We start from the raw sequence: 23,981 nt of genomic DNA, 5'->3' as shown, positions 1-23,981 counted from the left end.
TTGAATTGTAGTCTGACCGTAGACAGAGTGACACTGGGAGAAGAAGAGTTGTTCCTCTATTAGCAGCAGCAGACAGTTGTAGACAGACCACAGTAAAACCTCACTGGTACTGGACACACGCTCAAACAGAAACCCTATGAGAGAGGGAGAGAAAGAGAGAGATTTAAGAGATGATAATTGAAGCTATGGCACTCTGGAGTCTTCCATGTCTAACTAGAGGAAGAAGGCCATTTACGTATCTAGGTTCTATTGCCAGACACACTGGACTCTGGCCAAAGCAATAGGAGATGAACCAGAGTGGTGTGACCGGACTGTCTTTTAACTCGACTGCGGATGATGATGATGATAATTGCAGTACTGTTAATATGCCATGTATGCACATGCATATTGAACTGGACAGAAAGACAAATAAAAGATATTAGATAGATAAATACATAGATAGCAGATATATATACCGTAGAGTGTAGACAAATGTGAATTCACAGTGTGAATGGTGGCAGTGAATACAGTATAAAGTATGTGCATGGTGCCTATACCGTACAGGTGTTGATTGTATGTTTGTGGCTGCGTGTGTGTGTGTGTGTGTGTGTGTGTGTGTGTGTGTGTGTGTGTGCGCGTGTGTGCGTGTGTGCGCATGCGTAACTCACCAGGTATGTCAGCCAGTATGAATGCGCTACAGTACTGAGATGGGGAATGAACCAGGATGCAGGCCATGCACTGAACACTGGCCACCTGCAATGTCTCATCACCACTCACCAGCAGCTGGAACACACATATCAAGACGCTTTATTATTCCAGTCCAGGATCCAACCGTGTGAGGGCAGATTTTTTAAATCCCCTGTTTAGACACTTGCGGCTACATGAAGCATCACTCACAGCAGCGACGCGGCTAGGTTACTGATGACGCCAGAGGTTGTGATATTCTGCCAGCTGCCTGACTCTCATCTCCACGATGAAGTTTTCCCTCGGTTTATGAGTATACATACAGTGTCCACAGGCTGTAAAATATCAGAGTTGTGATGTTGTACTGTACTGTACTGTACTGTACAGCTGAGGCCAATTATGTAGTTCAAAGTCTCTTGTAAATTTGGCCCGATCAAAACGCTAAATTCTATTCTTCTTCTTTAGCTGGATTTTTGATTATAGTCTAAATACGAGTGTTTAGAGGAGACTGTGACTACACTGTGAGCGCTGCTTTAGAGTTTTTAAACAGATTTTTTATATAGTTTTGCTGTTGTTAATCTTGGACTCCATTTTACTTCAACTAATCCAGTGTTTTTTCCTTTTTTGTTGTTGTTTAGTTTTTTTGGGGGGGGATTCCTCATTCACCCTAAAGGATTGTTATACAAACAAAAAATCACCTTGTATTCAAGGTGAGTACATGATAACTACACACAGACAGACAGATACAGAAATCTCCATATATGGGTATAAAAGGGACACAGACAGACAGATGGGTACAGGTACTCACTACTTTCACAACGTTTACAACATGTATTGCATAACCGAGTGGGGCATGCATTCCCGACTTGCATCGTTTCCGAGTAGTTGGGCACCAGTCTAGTGTAATTTAAATCAAATCAAATCCCTGGTTGGAGACAACTGTTCCAAGACAAGACAAGACAAACATATCGATTGTCTAATGAAGTTTTTTAATTCAGCTGAATTGCCTCACGCACGTCTTTGCTACATTTTGTTCAGGTTGTGTGCAAGGATACAGCGTGCAAGCACACACACACAAACAAACAACAACACACACACACCGTAGTACGGAGTTGTGTGCCAAAAATTGACAAACTGCCATGCAAGTCGAGGTGACTCGTTAGCTTGTAGATCTGCAAGGTCTCACATGTCATTTGCAGGCAATGCAGAGTCTCAGTTAAAGCAACAGTACTGCACCAGTGCTACCAGTTGAAAGATTATTCTGGAGTACTATCGAGAATTACTAGGAAAAAACCTTAACGTCAGACAACAATATTAACAATATATGTGGTGTAAGCAGTCACACCTGACCTGATTTCAAACTAACTGGACTCTGAGCAATCAGTCATCCCCACATAAATTCAAGAGACAGCCTCTCTTGGCTTGAACATCTACTTGACTGTGTCCCTGAGTGTCGGAGGAACCCCAGCAAAGCCACAGAGGTGGCAGGTGGCAACATTGCTACAATGTACAATAATAATATAGACGATGTGTGTTTTGGGGTGATTTCTTGAATAAGTAAACATTAACTAGGTTTCAATTCTAAGGAAACACAGTACACTGTCAACTGGTTAACTGTTCACATAAAGTTGTTAAAAACCTCTCCTCAAACAACCCAAATAGCAGTGAGCCAAGGGGATTTGAGTCGTTGATATGAAAACGTAACTGCCCATAATCTGACGCATCACTTTCCCAGACGAGGAAGCCCAAATATTTTCCCTTTTCGTTAATCTGCTTGAATCCCACGTTCAAACAGGAGCTAATCCTGGATTAGACCCTTTTATTATAGTTGTCGTCAGCAGCGCGGACGCGGCCCTGGGAAGAGTGAGCAGGATGTTTGCAGAGACCTTTTTCAGAATGAGTGGCAGCGGGCAGCGCTCCAGACACTGTTGCCCTTGGTTTGGACTGAGGATCCGGTTGTTGATGTTGTCGTCGTCATGGTCGTCGCTATGGAGGTTGTGGTTGGTATCTCCGCTTATCTGATCACTGGTGGTGTTCATCAGAACCGACACCACCTCCGCTAGACGGAGAAGCTGCTTCAGTAGACCTGGAAGATGAAGTAATGGAAAGACATATCCTCCATAAAGTATGAAAAATAAGTACCCAGGAATGATGTTCAAAAATGTTGGCTTTCACTTGTAGAAATAATGACTGCATTTATACAGAGCCCCAGAGTGGATATTGAGTAAATAAAAAGCATACTGAGGCTTAAAATTTACTACATGAAGCAAACAGAACACTATTTTGTGCACACAATATACATTTTGTTCTCTCCTTTCCCTCCCCTGCTCTCTCTGCTCGCCCCTACACTGCACCCTCAATCAGCTACTTCATCGGATGTAGCCATTTCTCAGGCTCCCTTTCCGCAATCAAACTGATTCCCTGTTGTCCGTGGTCACCATAGGCCCATAGCGCACCATTCTTACCATACATGAGGCACCGTGGCTATCATGATTAGCACACCACCATTGTAGCATCAACATCTGTAAAGATTGTTTTATTTATTGTATATTTTAGTTTCTTTTGCCATGACAGTATTTTTATCTATTTTATTGTGATCTATATTACTCACTGTCCTTGCTCTCTCTTTCCTGGAATGGTTGCTGCTGTTTTGTTGACTAACTTCCCATTAGGGATTGATAATGTCTATTTTATCTTAATTTATCATCTTATTATTTTTCTCCCAATTTAGTTATGTCAATTCCCCCATGTGCAGTAGTCCCTGTTACTGCTGAGCCCTACTGTTGGTCTTGGGGAGGGTGCCGGCGATAACCACGTGTCTCCTCCGATACACACCGGGAGGCCATGATGCGCATGGAGGAACACTCTATCCTCCCCAGTTTCATAATATACAAATAACAAATGAATTGAGTAAAAACTATTTAAAAAGCGCGCTTCGGGCGTTTGGCCCCGTTCAACCTGAAAGCCCCCCCCATATCCCCCATATCTCTAATATATTACAACCATTTCATTATAATACCCCCTACCCCCACCCCCCTGGCTTGTCAGTCGAGACCTCCAATATAGTGTTTATTATTCTTAACACATTTCTACAATACAAAAACTCTATTTCATCTTTTCACGGTCCATTGACCTCCATCTAGCCTAGGATTTGAGTGCATTCTGATTCCGTTTGTGATGTGATGGTGGACTACAATGCACAAAACATACCACCACTATTTACCCTGAGAGGGTGTAATGGTTTGGGGCGGCTGTCTGTGCTATCCTGCATAGCCTGGGATCAAGTCCCACCAGAACCTTCTCTATCTCACACGTCTCTTTTTCAGCATTCCTATTGTTTGTCTCAAAAGCTGAGACCAGTGCACTTAACTTCCCTTTCAAGTCTCCACCTACTTCTTCACTTGTTGGTGACAATGGTAAGCATCTACATCATTTGTGAGTATACAGTCTGTAATCTCTAACTGTAATGCTTAATTTCCTGAGAACCTGCGTTATACGCAGATAATCAGGTTAATTCAATGCTGCAGTGACGTCTCCCCTCTCTCCGTCCTGTCTCAATCCATTACACCATTACACTACATATGAAAACTTAATGTCTTAGGATCCTTAATGCTTAAAAGACAACTCTTCCATTGTTACTATAGACCAGTAGCGTACGGTGGGTTCTAACGTGGACCGGGCCAGATTCTTAACCCCCCCCCCCCTCTGGCGGGTCTGGCGGTGGGGGCTTGCGCAACGATGGCTGATAAGTGACAGTCTATTGAGAATTACCATCAGCGTTAATGCAAGCGAGAGAAACGTGAATAAAACACAATATGCAAGTATAGTTGGGAGTTGGGAAGCGGCTTAGTTTGGGCTGAGTTGCTGGCTCGTCGATAGCAGAGAGGTCTGTAGGCGCAACTGCGCCGCTGGAATCCGGGGAGCAGGGGCGCACTGGTATGGTGCTGCTGGCCGCGGCGATGGTTGCTGGTGGTGGCGGGTCCGGTGTTGTGGTGGGCGCTGCTGGTTGTGGCCCCACTGGCCCCCCACCAGCAGCCGCTGGTGCCTGGCAAGAGAACCGGTTTGACGGGGAAACCGTTTTTTAATGGCCACCCATTAACAATTCGGCCGAATGCAAATAAGCCCGATTTGAAAACAACGGCGAATTTCTGTGGTTGGCAACAACAGAATAGGGTGAGGGGTGCTAATGTTGTTATGTTGATTTTTTGTTTTTCTTTCCCCTGGGGGAGCAGAGTTTTATAGACCGGGCCATGGCCCCGTTGGCCTCTATGACGATACGCCCTTGCTAAAGACCTCTTCACACTTCACAACATAAATATTCTACATGGGTCCACTTCCAAATCTATGTCCTGTTTGTGAACAGCAGCAGCTGATAGGAAATAAACTTGGACCCAAGCTGTTCCCTAGCAACGTCGAATAACGAAAGCCGACACGAACCAACCTTACCACCCACTCTCTCATTACTCTGGGCCCGCAAAACATCGTAGTTCACTCCAAAGTGGTTGACAATGTTTATATAACAACTTCACATTTCTAAAAGATAATAAATAAATAAACCCATAACACATTTTAATTTAAATATTCACTCCTAACGAGAGAGTTGGCTTAGAGTGGGCTTGTTAAACTGATAGAAACATCTACAAATGTCATTCATTTAACAACATCTCAACTAATCATCTGGTGTATTCTAGCTATCAGTAACTGATGCACTTAAAAACTGACACCAATTTGATCTAACAAAGGCCATCATTTACAATTACAGTTTAGGCATTTAGCAGACGCTCTTAATCCAGAGCGACTTACAGTAAGCAAGGACACAAGATAATACATCATAATACACATAATACATCAAATGCATAAACATAGTAATCTAATAATAAAGTAATACATAAGTAAACCAATAATCTAATAATAACTAATACATACGTAAACCAAGAACCTATCATCAGCCTACATTGAAACTACATACACATACACACTATAGGATTCCAGGCCAACAATGACCTGGCATCTGTCTACAAAACATGCTATCTAAGTTACATTTTACGACCACTACACATTCATCGCTTGCGCTATTTAGGTCATAGCATAAGCAACCCTATGTAGATGTTAGAGGAATTGGGCATTGATGAGGACAAATGTGTCGATAGGGTTATCCAGTGAACACCTCCGATCACAGGTGTTTCTCTAAGTTAGACCTCCATACCTGCAGATGGCTCAAGCCTAAGGACAGACCAAGCTGTCTTGTCCTGCATGAGTAAATGCGACTACGATGGAGTATCAAATTGGGTGATGTTTGGTGATGTTTCACGGTAAAGTTGCTCCAAACACACTGCACAAACTACGTACCCCTCCAAATGCAATTGACTCTGTAATGAATGTAGCCCTATGAGTCGTTGAATACACTCCTTCAGTGGGTGGGGCTTGACGAAGCGAGTTTCGTTCTGGTAACAATGACTCTTACATTAAACAGTGTAAGCAAAGAGTTAACATGGTGGTCGGTGAGCTTTTAAACTCGCTACAGGTAATTTTGACATCTCCAGATGCTAATGGTCGGCCAAAGTGCCTTATGCGGCTTGGTGTGTACTGCCCTGAAAGGCTAATTCAATACTTTTGCATGACTGTGAACTAAAAATAATATTGACACGGCAAAGTATAAATTAGGCCAATTTCACAAATGCACGACATTACAGCTACATGAACATTACACCTAACATTGTGTTTCCAACAGTATATTCTGCTTCACACAGGTAGTTGAAGGTAAACATATTCAGCATTTAAGCAGTGTTTGAGGAGGGGTTGAGAACTGGAGATGGAGAGGCCAACTACCACAGCTCACCTGAAATATACAGTATGTTCAGACTTGACTGTGAGGAAACATCAGTGAAGCCAGTTTGTTTGCCTTTGGCAATGGACTGCACGGCTTAGTTGGTAAATGGACCACTATATCATTTATCTTTTGAGTTTGGAGTGTGCCAAAAGGAATCAAACGCTAAAAGTTCTCCATTGTTTTGTTTTTTAAAAGATATATTTGGATACTTCTTTTGCCTTTATTGACAGCGACAGTGGAGAGAGACAGGAAATGCGGAGAGAGTAGGGGGGTGAAAAATGGCAAATGGTAGGGTCGTCCGGGAAACAAAACGGGGCTCACTGATCAGAGCATTGAGCCCATGTGGCATGAGCCCTAACCACTCAACTACCAGGTCTAAAAGGGTTTCCATTGTTTGTGTCCTTCCTGGGTTGAGAGTATTGAAAGAAAAACATACAAACACTACAGATTCAAAAGGAGACCTTTTGGAAGAAGTGACACCTGCTCTGTCACAAATAAAATAGCTTTTCTCTATACTGTTATGTTGATATACAGTGTATAGGCCACCACTAGACAACAAAATATAGCAGAGTAGAACAGTATAATGTAGAGCAATACATGGCCTATAAAGAAAGCCACCAGTACACAGCAGTCTACAGTTGAGTATCATAGTGTAACACTAATAATAATTAATAATCAATAATAATTTAACAGTATATCAGACAATTTCTCACCCAGGCAGTTAACAATGAGCTGATCGGAGCAGGCGTTAGCCAGCGTCTGCAGGAGCAGGACACACACTCTGTCCCTGAGAGCTGTGGGCAGAGCCTGGACCAATGAGCCCCCGGTGGCACCGCACACTGCCTGCAACACGTAGAGCACAGACGCCTTCAGCCCCTCGTCTGGGTACAGCAGAGCCGAAACCAGATGCTCCAACAAGGGCACTGCAGGATGGATGGGAACAGAGATGAGAACTCCTAATTTTCAACAGGAATGAATGAGTGTGTGTGTGTGTGTATGTGTATGTGTATGTGTATGTGTATGTGTGTGTGTGTGTGTGTGTGTGTGTGTGTGTGTGTGTGTGTGTGTGTGTGTGTGTGTGTGTGTGTGTGTGTGTGTGTGTGTGTGTGTGTGCGTGTGCGTGCGTGCGTGAGTGTGTGTGTGTGTGTGCGTGTGTGTGTGTGTGTGAATATATATATATATGGTACGTAAGGGCACTAGAAGATAGTGAAAGATGGGAGATGGGAAGGTTAGAGAGTTATGGAAAAAGGGGCTGGCAGGAAAGGAGAAAAACGTCTATGCACATCTATGAGAGTTTTAATGTGAAGGTGAACATTATAAATGGACAATGGGGCCAGGTGCACTATCTACAGCTGACCGCACACGTTCAACTTGGTACAGTTAAAATATTGCCTTAAAAACAAGACCTCAGCATTATAACACATCATTTCACATCATTTCCCTGTGATGCTGGTGTTTTTTTGTTTTTAGTTTTTTTGTGATTTCATCTCATTAATTACTGCTACAACGTCCAGTGTTTCATAGGCTCTGTGTATCATCGTTGAAAGGCTGCCGTAGCAGACGGATCTTCACACACTGGCAGATCACTGCTGTCACTCCCACAAGCGTGCTCAGTGCCAACCTTAGTCTGCAGCCGCTAGGCCTGTCACAATTATTATCGTCTCATCGAAATTACTTGAGATAATCGCAGTTATTTTGCATAATCGTCATAATCGTTTCCCTTCATCTGTATAAATTCCTCTGTTCACAAAAGTTTCAAATATTTTCAAAAATTGCGGAAATAGCAGATCTACAAGTTCACAACGCCTCGCGATACAGCACGTTGTGAGCTTGTATATCAGGTATTGCCACTATAAAATCCATTTTTGAAAGTGTACAATTATTACAATTATTTCTTTCTTAAGAATTTCTTCTTCTTGATTATAGGTACCAGTTGTTGTCAATCATTTCTTTGTATATTTAAGTTATTCGCTGTATCTGACCTGTGCAATTTTTGTTTACAAAGCCTTAAAGTCAAACAGAAATGTCATTTTTATTTAAATGTTCCAACGTTCGCTTAAATCGTTAATCGCAATTATTTGTATGAAAATGAATGAATCAACAACAATTTCATGATCTTGGCAGCCCTAGAAGCGGCATCAAATGTAGAGGCTATATATTTATTTTGTGTAATCATGACTCATGTGGTAAAAGGCTTTTAAAACCACCAGGAACGGGCTAAACACTGGGCAAACTGTAAGTGACAAAAAGGAAATAAATGAAAATCAAGAGTGACAGGGAGTACAAGAGGAAGAAGGTTTCAGCGATACTGGTGTGACTGCTAGAGTTGGCACAAATATGCAGCTATTAGAGCACCCACACTGCGCCGATGGGCCGATGGGCCGCCTTTATACGGTTATATACTGTATGACCGTCTCCTCATTTAACCCATTAAGACCTGAGACCGATTCTACAAATGTCTTCTAAATTCTAACAGTTTTCTGAAAATGTGTGAAAATGTTGCTATAATAATCAGTGGTTCTCAGACTGTTTCATGTCAAGGACCCCCAAAATGATATGTATTTGGCCGTGACCCCCCCAGAAGCTTTAAAAAATATATATATTCAAAGATTTGCAAAAATGTTCATGATTTTTCAACAATGCAGATCTACATGCTCATTGCGCAGCACCGGGTATATATATATTTTGAATAGCCAAAGTATAAAATAATGGTTAAAGTGATTACACAGATGCGTTCCTGGTCTTAATGGGTTAAACAACAGCCAGATAAGTTCTCTGTGTGTAAAATGTTGCTCCCGCTTGCTCGAAATTGATAGACTATACTGTTGTGATGGGCAAGCACTGATTCATTCATTTTTTTATCGGGCTCCCGACCTCTTATGATATTTGCGGCGTATATCAGATGATGTGATGAGTAGGCCTACTGTTATTGAATTTGCACCTCCTATCACTTTTATCACAGCTGAGACAGAAATTTAATTTTCTTTTTAGAAATAAATCTCGTTATTTATGGGCGGGCGGCCATTTCCATACTCAAACCTTTGGATATCAGTGAGAAGGGATTCAGCATAATGCTTTTATTTATTTATAAAGCTATTTATAATCTCCCCTCTCCGCTCTTAGCCCTGCTTTGTTGAAATGTTGTTAGCCACTGTAACCATTTACAAATAAGGCTCACCCTGCAGGTTCCAAAAATCGACACAGAATGAAGAAAATCTGCTTTTTGTTACTGCGCCACACATGCTTGTAACATGCTTCGAAAACATTCTAAGTTGTACACATTAATACCACTGAGCCAATGTCAAGGTTTTGCCAATTTTATAGATTTTAACTGTCATTGCCTTTATCTTTTTATCATTGTTGTTCTTATAGTTCTTATTGTGTTATTAATCCTTTTTTTGTGCCATTGTCAATTCATACACTTTATTTTGATTTAGTGCTGCTATATATTAATTATGTTTTAATTGATATAGCCATGCATTCTTTTGCTCATTGATTTTAATTGAATCTGCATTTATTATATGTCTGTACCTCAGCACCTTTGAAAATGAGGGTTTGTCCTCAATGTGTTTTCTGAGGTTTTAAATGAATAAATGATGAATATTTATTCAGATTATTTTATTTGATGTGGCCTCTCTTTGTTGTAGGGGATGTTGAGGATTGGGAATTGACATTATATTCTCTATCTATTTATTTATGTATACCTACTCATTCTGTTTGTAGTGGTATGTCTTTTTGTTCTGTGTTTTACATGAAAAATGTAATAAACAAATGGACCGGTAAAGGTAATGGTACATTTGTTAACAATTTTTGTTAACGCTTTATGTTTCTCCCAGGTTTCTCCCAAGTGACACGCCTGTGCTGTCTTTCATTATCACACTGAGGAAGGCTCCAGCGAAAACAGGTTTGTTTGTTTGTTTGTTTGTTTGTTGCCCGTGCCTGAAGGAAACTTCCATGAGTGCTTTGTTTGCTTTTAAGGTTCTAAGTTAGACCACTGGCAGTGTGTGCACGTGAAATTTAGCGCTGATTGGTCAAGTGGTTTGCGAGATTAGCTGCAAACATACACACAGACAGACTGACCCTAAATAGACGGCTAGCCTCCTGCAGAACCATGCCATGAAAAAAAGACAGACAGAAAGATGAAAGATGAGCGCCAGAGCAAAGGAGAAGAGAGTAAAGAGAAGGGGAGGTGAGGGTGGAGGGGGAGTAAAACAGATTGGAGTTGAGAGAGAGAGAGAGAGAGAGAGAGAGAGAGAGAGAGAGAGAGAGAGAGAGAGAGAGAGAGAGAGAGAGAGAGAGAGAGAGAGAGAGATGAGAAAGCCCTGAGATGTGATGTAGAGATGATATTGTACATAGATAAGCAGAGCGGATTCGCTTCTCAGAGAGGACCACTCAGCGCACTCTCAGGTAAGACGGGCGGAGCTTGAATTGAATGAGTGAGGGAGGGGGGGAGCGAATAAGAGAGATCAAGAGGGACACGGAAAGAAAGGATCAGAGAAAGAGCGAGGACAGAGAGAAGATGGAAGACGACAGAAAAATAAATGGCCTGAGAAACATGAGAGAGAGCAATGATTGCAGGAGAGACAGGGGAAGAGAGTGAGTGAGAGGAGGCCAAGATAGGGGAGAAAAACACTGACAAAGGAGGAGAGAGAGAGAGTGGCATACAGACTGAAAAAGAACAAGGGAGAGGAGCTCAGGCCCAGCTGTTCGGTGAAGTGGATCAAAACCCAACGCCTCCAGGACATGTTTGATTAAAAACCAAAATATGTGAGAGGCACACTGACTGAGAGAGAGAAAGGGGGAGGGTGTAAAGAGGAGGAGAGAGAGAGAGGAAGGCGGGTAGGCGGGGAGTATGGACAAAGGTAGAGAAAAGGAAAGAGATGAGAGATAAGAGAGTCAGTCAAAGAGACAGGTCAGGTAGAAGTAGAGAGAAATGAGAACAATGAGGAGAGAAGGATAACAGAAACAGAGAGAGAGAGATGGAGGGATAAAGATGGAGAGGAGATGAGGAGAGGTGAGAAAGTCAGGATGATGAGAGGCGTAGGAGAATAAAGAGCTGAGAACTAGACAGGTGTAAGAAGAGAGATAGAGTGAGAGAAAGAGGAGGGTGATAAAAGAGGCAGAGGCAAAAGGGTGGGAGGAAGACAAATAATCAGTCACCACATGCGTGTGCGCGCACACACACACACACACACACACACACACACACACACACACACACACACACACACACACACACACACACACACACACACACACACACACACACACACACACACACACACACACACACACACACACACACACACACACACACACACAGAGGCTATCTCTTCTTTACATTCTGTATGTGATTCTGAATCTTCACCTCCGCCAGCTCTACCGTCTCCTCCCCTTTACAAACTCTCTCTCTCTCTGTCACTCGTCATTTTTCTTCTCTCCTCTGTCCTCTACTCCTCCTATCTTACCTGTTTCTCCCTGTCCAGTTGCCTCTCTCTCTCTCTCTCTCTCTCTCTCTCTCTCTCCCAACCCCCTCCCTGACTCATTATCACTCCCTCTTTCCTACTCATCCCTCATCCCTGTCTCTCCAACTGCCTCCCTCATTAATGTTAACTCTCCCTTCCTCCCTCTCTTCTCTCCCTAACTTTACCCCTCTGTCAGCTCCTCAGTAAGGGCCTGTGGGACGATGACATCGACCCACATAGCCGAAAGTGTTAGGGGGATGACAAAAAGAGACAGACAGGAATAAGGGTGTGACAGAGGAAGGAGCGAGAAGCATAGAAGAAATGCGGTGAGAGGCATAGGAGATGATAATGACAATAATGACAGATACAATGGATAGACAGGTAGAAATACGGATGGATAAATGGAGTGATAGATTGCTTGATAGTTAGAAAGTCCAACAAATAAAAAAGATAGATAGATAGATAGATAGATACACTAGAATAATAGATAAGATACAGTAGATACAGTACATAGATGGATAGATTCTGTCTATTGATCGATACATAGACAGACAGATACTGTACTGTATATACAGTAGATGGACAGATAGTCAGACACTGACAGACAAAAAGACACACACATTCATGCTCGCTCCTTCATGCAGTAGCCTACAGACGATGAAACAAAGAAAGAGATGAGCTCTTGTTGTCGCTGTGGGTGTGTTGTCATTAGTCCAAACAGCCCCATAGAGCCTCGCTGAGTGACAGGCCTCAGACAGGTGCACACAGTCAATACTGGCTGCCCACATCTAGCATCAGCAAACCACACTACAGGGGCTGTGACGCCTAACACCTCATGAAAATAAATACCTAACAATAAAACCACACAGATGCCTGTTTATTCAGGAAAACACGCACGCACGCACGCACGCACGCACGCACGCACGCACACACACACACACACACACACACACACACACACACACACACACACACACACACACACGTATACTCACACACACAAATGTATACTCAGTGCTCACACATGCTTTCGTCTATACAGATAAACACCGCCGCATAACACACTTTTCAGATTGATTACTACTACTAGTCACTGTTAGATAAATGGGAGGAACAGTTCAGTGGAAGGGCAGGTGGCGTACAGGTGGCTGTAGGAGAGATTTAATCAGTGTGTGTTTTGTGAGGGAGGGTGGGGTAGGGGGCGTTAAGAAGTACATCATCTTCCTGCTATGACACACAATTTCATACACAAACACACAAGCGCACGCACACACACACTCAGACGCGATGACACACATGCACAGACTGACACACACACAGACTGACACACACAGACACACACACACACACACACACACACACTGAACAGGACTATCTATCGAGATGAGATTAACCTTACAGCCGTGCAGGAGAGAGGTTAGGAAGTAGGAACCAATACATTGGTAACTTTCTTTCGCCACTATTTCCAGGAAATGATAAGGGATGTATGGGGCATGCACTGAGGACACATTTCAAAACAGACACAGCACGGTTGTTTCTGTGCAAGTGGAACGTAATTGCAAAGGTCACAGTGGTGCAGTGCCTGAGTTGCAAAAACAAAACAAAAAACTATTTTTCCTTCAATATTTCCCAGAATGATACGGCATGGAATAGGACACCATATTCCAATGATTTTCCAAGTGAAATAACACAACACATTTCTGGAACGGGTGGAAACAACAAAAAAGAGTCAAAGCAGCTTCAGTGATTAGAATCTCCCTCTATTCTGAGCCAACTGGCTCATGGGAGAAGAAGGGAAATTAAATATTCTTTCACGTCTTTCTCTCCAATAAGAGATGAAACTTTATTACTGCCAATACTATTCCTGGACCTCTGCCACCGGTGGGATGAATCACTCTCGTCAATCTTTTATTAACTTCAGATCTCATGGTAAAAGACAAAGAGGGGTATGACAGCAGAGAGGCAGGACTCGACTCAGAGCTTAAAAATAAAATATAAATGTCTTGCATTAAAAGCAGAGTGTCTGTCCTGTGCCTCATAGCATTTTCTTTTCTTTTAGATAGATGGTCTGGAAAGCTGATCTGATGCTAGGCCAGCTTAGTGTGTATCCAATGTATCAAGATCCTCCCCGTGTTGAGTATGTAACATGTTGAGTATCTTACCGAGTTGAGTATTTAAGTAGGTAGTGTATTGAGTATACAGCATGTTGACTATCTCGCTGTGTTGAGTGTCTGCCTATCTGGCATGTTGAATATCTCACTGTGTTGAGCAACTAATGTGTTGTGTACTGTAGCTAGCGTGTTGAGTTTCTAACATGTTGAGTATCTCACCGTGATGGGACACCAGGCTCTGGGGCAGGTTGGGGACAGCTTCCACCAACTTGCCTAGGAAATTAACGGTGGGCAGGAAACCCCTCATACTGCGCTGGTCAGACAACTTGACATGTGATTGTAGAACAGAGCCGAATAGAATGGAGAAGAGAAGAGACACATGGGTAAGAAGATTATTGTAGTAGCACAACATTGGAACACAGCATTCGTGAAAGTGATACTGTAATCATCTGCAATAGCTGGCTCTGTGGCTCACAGATTTTCTATTAACATTCTTTTTATCTGCAAAAATATTCTTAATTTAAATTCTGAATACGTTTTCATAGCTCAACAACAAACAGACCCTTCTATCTTCAATAAACCCTACAAACACGCAATCCTTCCTTATTTTACACTCAAGAGGGCTAGAACAAGCTTGTTTTCCCTGTACGCACACTCATCCCAGAGGGTATATCTGTATGTAATTTGATATGTAATTGTATGGCAAACAAACAAATATTCAAACGGCAAGGATAAATAAACATTCTGTGTTCACCTTTTTTTAATCCTTTCAAATGATGTACTAATCAAGCTCTATTTTAGCAATGTAAATTAAACCTGCCCACATCTTGATCTGGCGTAATCACTGGTTGCCATCACTTCCACACACAGCCTTACCAACTACCACCTGCCTCTGTCATATGGCCTTCTCTTCTTCTTAAAACTGTGACAGTATTATTTTTGTTTGATTTCATAATGTTTTGTGCACCCTCCCATATTTTTATGGTGTATTTTCTCATCCTCACTTTTTCTGCTGGGCAGAAGGTTCATGTGACAAAATATAAATTAGCTTTAAACATGACACTTGTGCTCTGACATCACCACAACACAGTCTGCTACTACTACGCTACACCAGTGGTGTAAACTAAGTGCATTTACTCAAGTACTGTACTTAAGTACAATTTTGAGGTACTTTTACTTTACTGGAGTATTTCCAATTTTCAGTACTTTTACCTCTACTCCACTACATCTCAGAGGCAAATATTGTACTTTTTCTCCACTACAATTATTTGAAAACTTTAGTTAGTAGTTAGTTTGCAGATATAAATTATTACATTATAAAACATACATTAATCACTTTAGCCTTATTTTATACCTAGGCTATTTGAAAATAGGCGATCTACAAGCTCACAACGTGTCGCATCGCGACGCGTTGTGAGCTTGTAGATCTGCTATTTTCAAAAAATGTTGTACTTTTACTTTTGGTACTTTAAGTACATTTTGATACTAATACTTTTGTACTTTTACTCGAGTAAATTTTGAATTCCAGACTTTTACTTGTAACAGAGTATTTCTACAATGCAGTATTGATACTTTTACTTAAGTAACAAATGTGAGTACTTTTTCCACCACTGCGCTACACCTGTCCTCTCTGCTGCTGCTGCTGCTGAATGAGGCCTTTTCATTAGAACTCACTCCATCCAACCCTGCCACACCCACCCTCCCAAGGTGACACAATAGGCGAGCTATGAACACTAGCACGCTAGCTGTTTACCAAACAACCACGGCTGTCCTGTTTGGTTCTGTCCTGTTCTGTGTGTGTGTGTGTGTGTGTGTGTGTGTGTGTGTGTGTGTGTGTGTGTGTGTGTGTGTGTGTGTGTGTGTGTGTGTGTGTGTGTGTGTGTGTGTGTGTGTGTGTGTGTTCCTCTGCATGCACGTGTGATCTTGTGAGAATAATATAGCTCGTATAGTGTGTGTGTGGGGGATGGGGGGTATGTTTGTTGATTTGTGTGGGCTGTCTCACCTGTGTGCGTATCTCATCCAAAACATAGCGTATGTACTGTTCACTCTGGAGCTCTAGGAGTAGCTGAACCAGCACTGACACACACACACACACACACACACACACACACACACACACACACACACACACACACACACACACACACACACACACACACACACACACACACACACACACACACACACACACACACACACACACACACACACACACACACACACACACACACACAAAGGCACAAAGCACAAAAACACAAAGCACAAAGCACAAAAACAAGAGACAATTAAATACTGTGATCTGTGGTATATAACTTCTGAGACAAAACACACTAAAACAGGTTTCAACTTTCAATCTATTTATTGATTAACATGCAGCCTACAGTATGTGAAACCAATAAAGTAATTTACAGTATACACACACACATTATACTTGCATGCATACTTACACACAGACACACATATTTTCAGGCTGCATTATTTATAGAGCCTCACCGACAGTTTCAAAAACTGTGTTCTTTATGCATTCTCTACGAGCAGAGCCATTGCGCTATCAAACCTTAAGCACCGCTCTAAATATTAAACTGCACTGGTCCCTTGGGAGTTTAAACCCAGCTACCATAAAATAATTCTGCTGCCGCTCTTAACAAAACATATTACATTTTAAAAGACCTAGCTGCAGTCTGAAAAGTGTGACTGAGAGCTCCCCCCCAGAACTCCTCCTTGTTCAACGAGAGGCCAACATTTAAAAGAGGACAAGAGACAAGTATGTGCCGAGCAGACTGAATCAATCATGGGACATAAAGAGGGACAGGCACTTTGCTGCACTGAAAGGAGAATCCAAGTGAATTCAGTGAAAGGCAGGTCAAAAGCTTCCAGAGATACTGTTTGAATATGATCTCTAGTCAAAAGGGAGTCCTAACAGCTTAATCACTATTAACATATTTACTTTGAGTACAGTGTGTGTGTGTGTGTGTGTGTGTGTGTGTGTGTGTGTGTGTGTGTGTGTGTGTGTGTGTGTGTGTGTGTGTGTGTGTGTGTGTGTGTGTGTGTGTGTGCGCGCGTGCGTGCGTGCGTGTGTGTGTGTGCGAGCGTGCGCACAAGTTGGTTGTGAGGGGCCTTCAAATGGCCGGCCTCTCCAAAAGGAGGGCCAAACAGTTAGCAAGGTACTGCTCAATATCAGCTATTATAGGAAGCCGCTCAATTTGGAGGAGGCGTTGTTTCCTTTACCCATGATTGTTGTCTGCTGTGTTTGACAAGTATGCCAACATTATTGTATGTAAAAATGTTCTGCCTTATGTGCACTTTGTAACTGGCTGTTTCCCCATTATCTGACTGCACTGGCAGTGTTTATGTCCTTTGTACAAGGCATTCTTGTGCTTCTGTTTATGTGGACATAAATAAATATTTCAAATGTGTGCTCACGCACGTGAATGCATTCATTATAACAATACACTAATACAACCACAAATTGTACTACTTCAAGTGCAAATAGTCTGCTGAGGAGGGTGTATGCCTGTATGTGTGCATGTGCATGCATGTGTTTTTGTGTGCATGTGTGGTATACTATACCACCCACATAGAGATGTGTCCTCACCTTGGACGACCTGCTCCAGAGTGGTTCGGTCTTCTACAGTATGAAGCATCCCTGGGGGAAGGGGAACAGTAAAAGCAGGCTGGATTTATATGGCATAGTCCTCAAACCCAAAACATGCATGAGCAGAGGTCACAGGGAGGAATGAAATAACAGAGAGCCAGGGGAAAAATGTACATAGAAACTTAAAAAGGAAGTTTAAAAAGGAAAAATAAAAGCTTTGTAAAGAGATGCACATAACAAAGGTTGGTTACTGAGGGCAACCTCAAGTGCCAGGTTAATGATCAATTCATCACATAGTCATAGCCGTATTTATTCACAAAGGAAAAAAATGCATTTGATCAATGTAGCAGCCATGGTTTCTATGTTTGACATGCTGAGTTCCTTTTACAGTTTATTTGCTGATTTGCCCACCACTCCCGTATTAACCCTTGGGAATATCATGGGTTATGTGGTGTCCTTTCATCACTTTTCGTCAACCAGATTTGAGTGGCTTTTTTCATTATCTTTGGTAAGAACTACTTGTTCTACCTCCACATCATCTATATCATAAATGCAAGTTCTCATTCTTTTGAAGAGCATATGCTATTCATTCGAATGATTATATGCAATTGTCTGATGTTTCCTTCATTATCAATAGCTGTAATGTTGAACAAACGTGTTATACATTTGTCCCATGCATGCAAAATGGTTAAACCAGTTGTCATAATTTTTGTTGTAAATGTGCCCTTAATTGATTAATTGTGCTCAGGTAAATCTTGACTTTCACCAATGCAGGGTGTGAAGATATCCATTGTGATGAGGATGAGAAGCTGTGTCCCGACACACAAGAACGTCAGGAGGTGTAGTAAGACTGCACTGTAATTCCCCATACAGTGCTGCATGTACAGTTCTGTTTTAGCAGTGTTTCCTATGTTCACATTTCTAGTTTTGTATTTTGTCCTTTGTGCTGCAGTGATGTAAAACAGTCTTACTCTTGTCTTTTTATTTGTAATGACATGGTATGTCAACAAATTGTAGTAAAAAAAAGTATAAATATGAATTCAATCCAATCTCTTGCAATTAATCTCCCAAATGCAGTCATGTGTAACTTTGTACTGTTGAAATTGATATACGGCATACAGAAAAAGTGGCATTTTCAATCAAAATGCTTACAGAGCATGCTGTTACATTGACAACATGGCTAAGCATTCTGCCTATCTTGTTTGTAAACAATGACACAATGACTTTCTGATGGCACTGACATGTTCATTGACATACATATATACTTTTGAGTGATAAACTAAGGATTTTGAGCAAATTACAGGCTTTTCCGGGTCTATTGTGTGGTGCTGTTTGTGCAAATTGTTTCAAGAAATTAACTTTGAGAGGAAATCAACAACACATATATGTGTATGTATATATAGCATGTAGTAATGAAAGAATAGATGTAAAGAGGACTAATTGAGCATTTACTCCCTTGTTCAATTGTTGTCTTGCACAGTGAAAGGTCTTACATTAGTCTCTCACCCTGCATCTACTTTGTAACAATGTGCAATCTCCCATCTTAATGATTTTCCCATCAATCTGAACACTTGCCCTCAGCTTTTGTCAACAAGACCCACTGCTAAATCTGTGTGGCTGGTGGTCTCATTCTAAAGGTTTTTTACCCACTGATTTTGTGATTTAATAACAACTGATGGTGTCAACTAAAAATCATCAAACAGCAATGATCTACTCCCTTTTTTCGGTCACTCATCAAAGAAGAAATAATCCCTTACACCTCATCTTGACATACAGTCACATGAGCTAGCAAGTGACTAAGCAAGCAAGAAAGAATGATTAAAAGGCAGGCATTCATTCATCAGACTATCCAGACCTGCTGCGAGTGACAGCACACTAAGCAGTAATGCCGTTCACCCCTCAATATTAATTTGTTGTGCCTCTGGTTGAGCTAGGTTGCGTGACCATGTCTAGCTATGCCCACACTTTGCATATTTATATCTCAGGATTGTTCAAACAATCAACAGTATATAGACCGTCATCTAGAGGGTGTTTTTACTGAAGGAAAGGGCTAGGTCTCACATACAGCATTTAAGGGAGACCTGGCCATGCATACAAAGTATTTGTGCATGCGTATTGAGGAAATATAGGAGAAAACCGCTGTGTGTGTGTGTGTGTGTGTGTGTGTGTGTGTGTGTGTGTGTGTGTGTGTGTGTGTGTGTGTGTGTGTGTGTGTGTGTGTGTGTGTGTGTGTAGCTCACACTCGTTATAGCGTTGAGATTTTCCTCTCCTCTCATTAGCTACTTATAGTCATATATTCCTTTGTTGTTTACACCCCTATTTATTTTGATTGGTTCGGGTTAATCTCGTTATGACAGGCGATGCTACATATCACGGTAGATTTGTGCACAATTCTGTCGCCAGTGTTATCCAGCTCTGGGTGCTTTAATTTTGTCATTAATTTTGTCATGTTATTGTTGTTTTTTCTGTTCTTTAAAATTATCGTGTGAAACAATTTAGTACAAAGTCAAACAACTTTACTTTTCAATGAGGCCCGTAGACATTCATAGCACACTTTTTACCTGATTGCCACAGCCCACTTCAGAGCTTCAGAGTTTCAACTTGCATAACTGAGTGACAGTATTGTTCTAAGCTAGTCCCTCACGGAGGCCAACAAAAAATGTGTAATGGTGCAACATTTTGAGCAACTTCAAATGTTGTAGTGCTGTAATTGGAAAAGCTGGGAACTCGTAACATGCTTTGTGGTCTATTATTGTTTATGTAAATAGTTTACGAGCTGATGTGCATACGAGTGTGTGTATGTGCATGTGTGCGTGCGTGCGTGCGTGCGTGACTCCGTGCGTGAGTGTGTGTGAGTGCGTGGTGCCTGCGTGCATGCGTTTCCTTAACAATTCCACAATAATCCAATCACTAGTGAAGAGCTGCAACTGAACTTTTTGAAACTCGCATTGCAGTAACGCAAGTACCTAATACCTAATACTGCAGAAGTACATCTTTGTCCTCAGTTTCACTCTGTGATTACCTGAGAGAATTTATAATAGCCTGTCACAATATGGTACGTTAACAACACGGTGTAATCAAATAACAGAGCAGGACAGAGGAATGGAACACGAACCAGGCTGCACTACTCGGCTTCCATCTGCATATTATCACCCCTAGACAGCCCATTAAAATTCCGTCAAGTTAAGCTTTTGCACTAGATGGACAAAATATTAATCACAGAATAGAGGGCTAGTAAAACTATCATCAGAACTGAGTGTGATCGTGTGTCTTTAGACTTGGGGCTCTATAAAGGGCCAAACTGGCTATACCCACTAATTTGGGATTTAGGACTGCGGAAGGGGCGTTCCCCAACAAAAGTTGATATTTTGGGACACCTGTATTACCCGCAAAACACCTGCACTACCCGTTACATTATGCATAGGTGTGGTTTGGGTGTTACAATAATAAAACCAATCACCGTTCCAGATGCCATTACCTTTAAGAGAAGACTGCGCAAGCCATTATCCCCCTTTCAATAAAACCACATTTGATAGACATATGTATCACCTACATGTTACTGATTAGAGAGAATGTTATATTTTTGTAATCAGTTCATTATTTCCTGCGTAATCGATGAATAAAACTGGTGTAATTTGGAGAGCATTGCATTGCGCGACGCACAAATTGTCTTCTTTGAATAGACTATCATCTTATATGACACAAGGAATAGACAATCTCCCTTCTGCTGATTATAGGAAAAATAGAATCACAGAGATTTGTTGAGAATTAGTATAGAGAGAGAGCTTTTGAATGTTGTGCCACTGTGCGCCCTGGCCGTCTCCAGACATCCATTGCAGACGTCCATTGCAGGCGCGCTCTACCAAGATTTCGATTCCCTATACACTCTCCCAAACGTGTGTGGTCAAAATAGCAATTTTGGGGATAATGCAACAACACGCCCACAGCCACACCTCCTGGCGCAAATAGTGGAGTCGGCATAAGGAGTAGCAGGTATATCGGCCGCAAAATAGTGTTTAGGGACAGTGCCAGCTCCCTTATCCCTAATTCACGGGTAGTGGGCAGTAAATCACAGGTAGTGGGCGGTGGGTGCGGGTTTAGCAGTGTCAAAAATAGGGGCCTTGCTCTGTTACCCAAAGTAGGGCAGTCTAATACTATGCGGTTTTGGTAGTGGCTCAGGAGAGCTAGAGAGGCTATCTTGGAACCGGAAGGTTCCTGGTTTGAGCCTTTGCTCCTCCTGGCTTCATGTTAAAGTATCCTTGAGCAAGACACTGAACCCCCTAGAGCTAACAATGAGCAGGTTGGTGCATTGCATGCCTCCACCGATGGCGTGAATCTGTGAGAATGTAATGCACATTTTAAAGCGCTTTGGATATTCTACTGTCTCAATGTGTAGTACACATTACGCAATGTAATATTACACTATAATGTAAGAGTCCTGTATTTCCATTTACTTTGACAGTAGTCCTGTGTGCCCAATGCTTAGCAATAAAGTGTTTCCTAAGTCTCATTCTGTACACAATGATAACAGACCACATGAATACAGGATTATTATTATTAGATCCCCCCCAAATGTATACTTGTTGTCAACTGCCAGCTTAATAATAGACATTACTGCAGTACATGCTGTAGGGGTGCAGAGGTCTCTTACCCAGCAGGGAAGCAGTGAAGTGCAGACAGACCCTTTGGTCCTGCTGGAGAAGGTCAGTCAAAGCCCCTGGTGAAAACTTCAGCATTTCAATGATGCCACAGAGGGCCACAGACTTCCTCACTGACTACAGAACAGAAAGAAAGAAATACAGAGAGACAGTGTGGATGATCACAAAAGTGAGAGAGGTTTTAGTTTTTTGCAGTTTGACATTTTCACAATATTGCTCATGATTAACAGTAACATTGATGCCAAGGCACGCTGAGTTCAACCACTTAAACCCCAGCATCCTTTTTTCACAGAAAATAGCAGATCGACAAGCTATTTTCAGCTAAAGCTTTCTCCACAATAACACAATACATAAAATACACTAGTATTGAGCCCTGAGGGACTCCGGTATATGGTGATTAAGTGGTTAACTGTAGATAAGTGGGCCTGTTTTCTTTTCTTTCTTTTTTTTTCTTTAGGGGGGGAGAGAGAGTGGGGGACTGGGGCCATTCCCTGGGAATTAAAAGAGGAATATGTTGGTTTAACAAAGTCATAGATGCCTCACCGCAATATCACCACTCTCCATCATTTCAATGACACAGGCAACGCACAGTATCACCCCTCCACCGTCTGGAGGCCCCAGGCGACCCGTCCACTTCGAGTCGTGTCTGAAGTGGATCTTGTCGTAAACAATGTCCACGCTTGTTGTCATACTTTAGGTTCTCCTTCTCCTCGTCTGTGGAACACGTGGTCAGGTTATAGCTATGGACTGAGATAACTGTGCTGTCTACGAAAGTGTCTTGTGTTGTTGAGAAAAGTCTTTCCACTCCGTGACTCCGTCACACGACTAAAACAAAGTATTTTGACTGGTTTGTTTCTGGTTTCTTCTTCAGTTGAAAACCCTGACTCGGTTGTTCAACGAAGTATACATTAACCTTAATTTACTGTATTTTTGTATATAGATATAGGCTTAGTAAATTATGTTAGTCATTTATTTTTATTTAATAAAATGTAGCTATGTTGCTGACTTGCTGTAGCTAGTTACGACTCTGAGAGTACCACGGTCATCCTTGGCATTACATCACAATTGGTGACGTATCGAATTTTGTGACTCCAGAGGTCACTATTTAATTGTGTCACTTAAAAAACAAACGCTAGTCTACAGCAAGCTTTGTATTGTGGGTACATACAGTAGACAGATTAATGAATTCGATAGGTCACCAATGTCGGTGCACAGGAAACTGTCGTGAATAACCGTAAATGCGCGGGGCTTGACGTAGAATGGTGCTATTTGTCAAATAGTTATTTATTTTTATGATTTCATCCAATCATCACAGCTTCATTTGTACAAACAACATGGGCTCCCGTAATAACATTTAGTTATGGAAATGCTGGTTGTGTGGTCACAGCCAGAACAGAACTCCTTTGTGAATTAATGTTCTATTTAGCTCAAATTAGTCATAACTTATGACAGAAGGGAAATGAGATATAACATATCTCATTGTCTTTTTTTCTCTCTAGGCTCAGTGGTTCTCAGCCTGTGGGTCTGGACCCACAGGGGGGTCCCCACATGATTTTGTGTGGGTCCCCAGATGACAGTGAAGTGACAATTTAAGGACTTTAAGACCTTTTTAGTACCTAACTATACTATAAACATTGGTCAAACAATAGCCAAATAATA

General features: G+C 41.8%; 1 protein-coding gene across 1 annotated transcript in view; it reads right to left on the bottom strand.

Moving 5' to 3' along the window:
* Positions 1-23,012, bottom strand: part of mei1 (meiotic double-stranded break formation protein 1) — a gene marked incomplete at both ends in the record, with an annotated part of 87,696 nt that extends 64,684 nt beyond the window's left edge. The window contains 9 exons of the mRNA XM_084070697.1: positions 18-134; positions 648-762; positions 2,550-2,749; positions 7,207-7,416; positions 14,289-14,394; positions 16,072-16,145; positions 17,665-17,715; positions 22,316-22,439; positions 22,866-23,012. Coding sequence (XP_083926823.1) covers positions 18-134; positions 648-762; positions 2,550-2,749; positions 7,207-7,416; positions 14,289-14,394; positions 16,072-16,145; positions 17,665-17,715; positions 22,316-22,439; positions 22,866-23,012 — 1,144 coding nt within the window. The remainder of the gene's footprint in view (positions 1-17; positions 135-647; positions 763-2,549; positions 2,750-7,206; positions 7,417-14,288; positions 14,395-16,071; positions 16,146-17,664; positions 17,716-22,315; positions 22,440-22,865) is intronic.
* Positions 23,013-23,981: the final 969 nt, after the last annotated feature.

Source organism: Gymnoscopelus microlampas (assembly GCF_963454915.1).
Source record: "Gymnoscopelus microlampas genome assembly, chromosome: 11".
In the NCBI taxonomy this organism is placed as follows: Eukaryota; Metazoa; Chordata; class Actinopteri; order Myctophiformes; family Myctophidae; genus Gymnoscopelus; species Gymnoscopelus microlampas.
This window is presented reverse-complemented; position numbering and strand designations above follow the sequence as displayed.